Here is a 4119-nt window from a genome sequence, read left to right as displayed (position 1 = left end):
ACAGCCAGCGCCGCGCCTGCGAGAGTGTGTGTATCGCCGCGTCCGTGAGTGTCTGTGTGCGCGTGCGTGTGTATAGCCGCGTCTGTGTGTGTGTGCGTGTGTACAGCCGTGTCTGTGTGCGTGTATATATATAGCCGTGCCTGTTAGTGTGTGTAGCGCATTGTTTCTGTGTGTGTGTGTAGAACACCAGTGGTGTCCGGCAGTGTGTGTGCACAGGCACACGCGGTGTGTTCACAGTGTGTGTCCGTGCACACACACGGGGCAGCTGTTACGACGTGTGTGTACACGTGTGTACGCTCGGGGGGGGTGTCTATCAGCGTGTGGGGATATATACACAGGGCTGTCTGTTACTGTGCGTGCACATACACACACGCACACACGTGTGTGTGTCTGTGTACATACCCCCGTGTCCGTGTCGCGCTCTGTACACGGGGCTGTCCCCGCCTCCGCGCGCACAGGTTGTGTGTATAGACATATACACCCCCACCGTGTGTGTACATGCACACAAACACACAGGGTGTCAGTAAGAGTGTGTGTGCGCACGCAGTGTGATGTTTGTGTCTGTACGTACAGCCCCAGGGTCAGCTCTTAGTGGGGGAGTGTATTTATGTATTTTATATAGATTCATATATACACAGGGGTGTCTTACTCTGTGTGTGTGTGTATACAAGACATATACACCCCCACCGTGTGTGTACATGCACACAAACACACAGGGTGTCAGTAAGAGTGTGTGTGCGCACGCAGTGTGATGTTTGTGTCTGTACGTACAGCCCCAGGGTCAGCTCTTAGTGGGGGAGTGTATTTATGTATTTTATATAGATTCATATATACACAGGGGTGTCTTACTCTGTGTGTGTGTGTATACACACACACACTCCTCTGTGTCCATACACACAGAGACACACTGAGGGACTTCCCGGGGTATTACATACACACACACCCCCCTACACACACATACACACCTACACACACACTCATCCCCCCCAGCTGGGGTCACACACACACCCCCCCGGTCATCCCTGCTGCGCAGCAGCCCCGGCCGGGAGGGTGACGGCCCCAGCGCGCGCGACAGCCGCCGCCACCTCCGCTGTAACGCGCTCACAGAGGCTGGGCTGCTCTGACTCGACAGAAGACGATGAGAAATCCTGTTGGAACGATCAGTGATGCTCCAGAACAAAAAGTCCTGCTCTTCGGGCGAGGAAAACACCGACATCTGGTTACTGCTTCCAAAAGCACCACAGAAGTTACTCGGTCTTTTAACTATTTTCTTTCATAAAAATTCCTTCAAATATATAGGAGGAACACGTCTCTCAAAAAGCATCTCTGAGATTTCTCATCGAGGCCGATGAAAGGATAATCACCTGGACGGCATTTTAAAACCACAGGGAAGGAAACCCTTGTGTTGGTCAAATCTTTCCCTTCCCGGCCCTATCTCAGCAGGAGACCGCAGCACCTTATTTCCTGCAAGTTGACATGAAATGTGTAAGAAGAACGACAGGCAAGCACACGGAGCCCTGGGAGCAGCGCCCAGAGCAGGGGTACGGCGCAGGACGTGTCCCCCTCCTGCGCCCAGAGCTGCTGCTGGCCCCGGGGGGTGACAGGAGGCAGGGCAGCGTCCCCGTGAGCCGCTCCGCAAACAAACCACCCGGCGACCAGTGCACATCGCCTTTTATTCAAAAGCTGTAAAAATAAGCTCTAAATCGCTTTGGAGTTTGGCTTCGGCAGACGGAGACAAATCAAGACGGACATTGGCAACAAGGGGGGGGCTGATGATCCTGCGTGTGACTGCAGCGACGTGGCCCATCCCAGCTGCCCGGAGAGAAACGGGCTCAGACCACCAGGAAAGCCAGTGTGTTTCCAGCATGGCCGAGGGGTTGGACATGCTCCCAGTGAGGAAGGGTCGTCTGCAAGACAAGGAAGGATGAGCTCTGCCATCGCTTGTGCCCTTCCTGCTGCTTTTCAAACAAAAGCTCAGCTCTTGGTCATTGGAGAGTCCCCAAAAGTGTGCCGAGATAGGGACGCTCCACTGCAGATGTCCTGCCAGGCAGAGGGACAGCACAGGTGGGGTTTAAGTATGATTTTGTGTGTGGCGAAGGAAAACCTAAGCGCTCCCTCGGAGGCATGGCACAGGCTCGCTACTGGTTTGGCTGTCCCACCCCACGGCATGGCCCCAGAACCGGGCTCCAGTTTGGCATGGAGGCACCCACTGCTGTTGAGTGGGGACAAAGAATTGGAGCTGGGAGCCCCGAGCCCTGCCAGGGCCCTCCTCGGGCAGAGCATGCTGGAAAACCATCCTGGGGGAACAGCTCGCTCTTCAGGAGGAGGCTCGGCCACATCCCATTGTGAGGCCAAGGATGGCCACTGCTCCCGGAGAGCCCTGCAGAGCTCCCCGATGGCTCGCAGCCCGCACTGGCCTCAGGCAAGGGCGTCACATCATTCGAGTCACGACCATCGTGAGGAAGTCCTCGTAGCTCAGCCGCACGTTGCCCACTAGCCCCGTGTCCTTCTCACGGAAGGCGTCGGTCGTACTCTGGAGCTGCATGCAGATCTGAATGAAGCGGTCGAGCTGGATGCTGGGGTTGGAGGATCGCTGGGCGTAGCGGGCCAGCAGCAGCTGGCTAAACTGGGGGCTCAGGTTATAGCCCATCTGGGAAAAAGCTGGGAGCAAGAAACACTCGGATTAAACCCTCCCAACAGGAGGAAGCATGACTGTGCCCTCCCTCCTGTGTGCCGGCACACAGCCCATCTCCCACCGCCCCGTGGTGTTCACGTCTGGTGGCAGGAGTGCTTGGGCAGGGCTTTCCGGAGGGAGGAACCAAACCCAGGCACGAATTCCAGACATTTTTCCCCTCCATCAGACACACACACCCAAGAGCTCCTCCCAGAAAACAGGCTTTAGCCACATGCCATTTGAGGGAGGCGTTTTGGGTTTCCTTAAGGAAGGAAGTTTATGCTGCAGCTCCTCATCTCCTACTCCTTGGGAAGCCTCAGCACCAGCTCTGCCCCAGCCGGTTTAGCCAGCCCAGCACACCCCAGCACAGCGACAGGCGTGGACTGCAGCCACGGCTGCGTGGGAGACACCCCAAGAGCTGAGAGACACCCAGCCCCGCTGCAGAGATGGCACCAGGAGGAGGCACCAGGCTGTGCTGGAAATAAACACCAAGCAGAGCCAGACAGTGGTCCCCGGGGAGCTTGGTAAGGGCCAGGTTAATGTCTCTGCCCCTTGCCCACCTTGCTGGAGCTCACTGAAGCTGATGGAACCTGACTGGTCCCTGTCGTACTGCTGGAAGAGGTTCTTCCACTGCTGAATGAAGCGTAGCAAGGCCGAGAAGCCGTACACATCTATGCGTCCTGACCTGGTCTTATCGAACATGTCTGGGGAGAAAGGATGCGAGTAAGGAGTGGAGAAAGGATGTGCTTGCAGAAACTCCCAGAGAGCTCAGGATCTGTGGTGCAGCTCCCTGGCACCCCGCTCCGGCGCTGAAAGCCCCCTCTCACCAGGACTGCAATCAACTGGGATGATTCAATCCCTAAGAGACTGGTAGGAAACAGCACCAAAACCCGATGCTGGGGCAACCAGGGGAATGCTGTGATTCTGGCTCACTGCTGGAGTCAGCTCAGCCTTGTGCAGAGCTGGGTTCCCGTTCCCAAGCAGCGTTTTGGGCCCCTGACTCGCATACTCCACCAAAAGGGCACTCAGAGCGGCTCGGTTTGCCCAGCTCCAGAGAGCACTTACAGGCCAGCTGCTCAGGCAAGCGATGCTCAGGTAACAGGGGAACGCAGGCTGGGCTGGGCTTCACCCCAACAGAAGCTCATCTCAAATACATCGGAATAAAAAGCAGGGGGAGGGCAGGGAGAGCCCAGACTCACTTATCATCAGGAGGCAGGTCTCATCGTTGAACGTCGACCAGTTGGAGTTGACCAGCGCCTGCTTCAGCTCCTTCACAGAGATGTACCCACTGCGATCGGCATCGACTGCCTGGAACCAGGAGAAGGCTTCTGGGTCCACCCCAGGCGGGGCATTACCTGCACGGAGAAAGGCCATCAGCGGCGCCCATCACCCCTGAGAGGCCGCTGGCTGGTTTGTCCCCGGGGATGGCTCACAGCGATGCAGCC

At 56.9% G+C, this 4119-nt stretch overlaps 1 protein-coding gene across 1 annotated transcript; it reads right to left on the bottom strand.

Annotated features, from left to right (window-relative positions):
* Window positions 1-2431: 2431 nt before the first annotated feature.
* PEF1 (penta-EF-hand domain containing 1) lies at window positions 2432-4029 on the bottom strand (the record flags this gene model as incomplete). The annotated part of the gene is made up of 3 exons (XM_010296947.1): window positions 2432-2661; window positions 3235-3378; window positions 3874-4029. Coding segments are annotated over 3 exons (530 nt in total), but the record flags the coding sequence as incomplete, so codon positions are not given.
* Window positions 4030-4119: the final 90 nt, after the last annotated feature.

The sequence above is a fragment of the Phaethon lepturus genome, unplaced genomic scaffold (assembly GCF_000687285.1).
Source record: "Phaethon lepturus isolate BGI_N335 unplaced genomic scaffold, ASM68728v1 scaffold38031, whole genome shotgun sequence".
NCBI classification, from domain to species: Eukaryota; Metazoa; Chordata; class Aves; order Phaethontiformes; family Phaethontidae; genus Phaethon; species Phaethon lepturus.
This window is presented reverse-complemented; position numbering and strand designations above follow the sequence as displayed.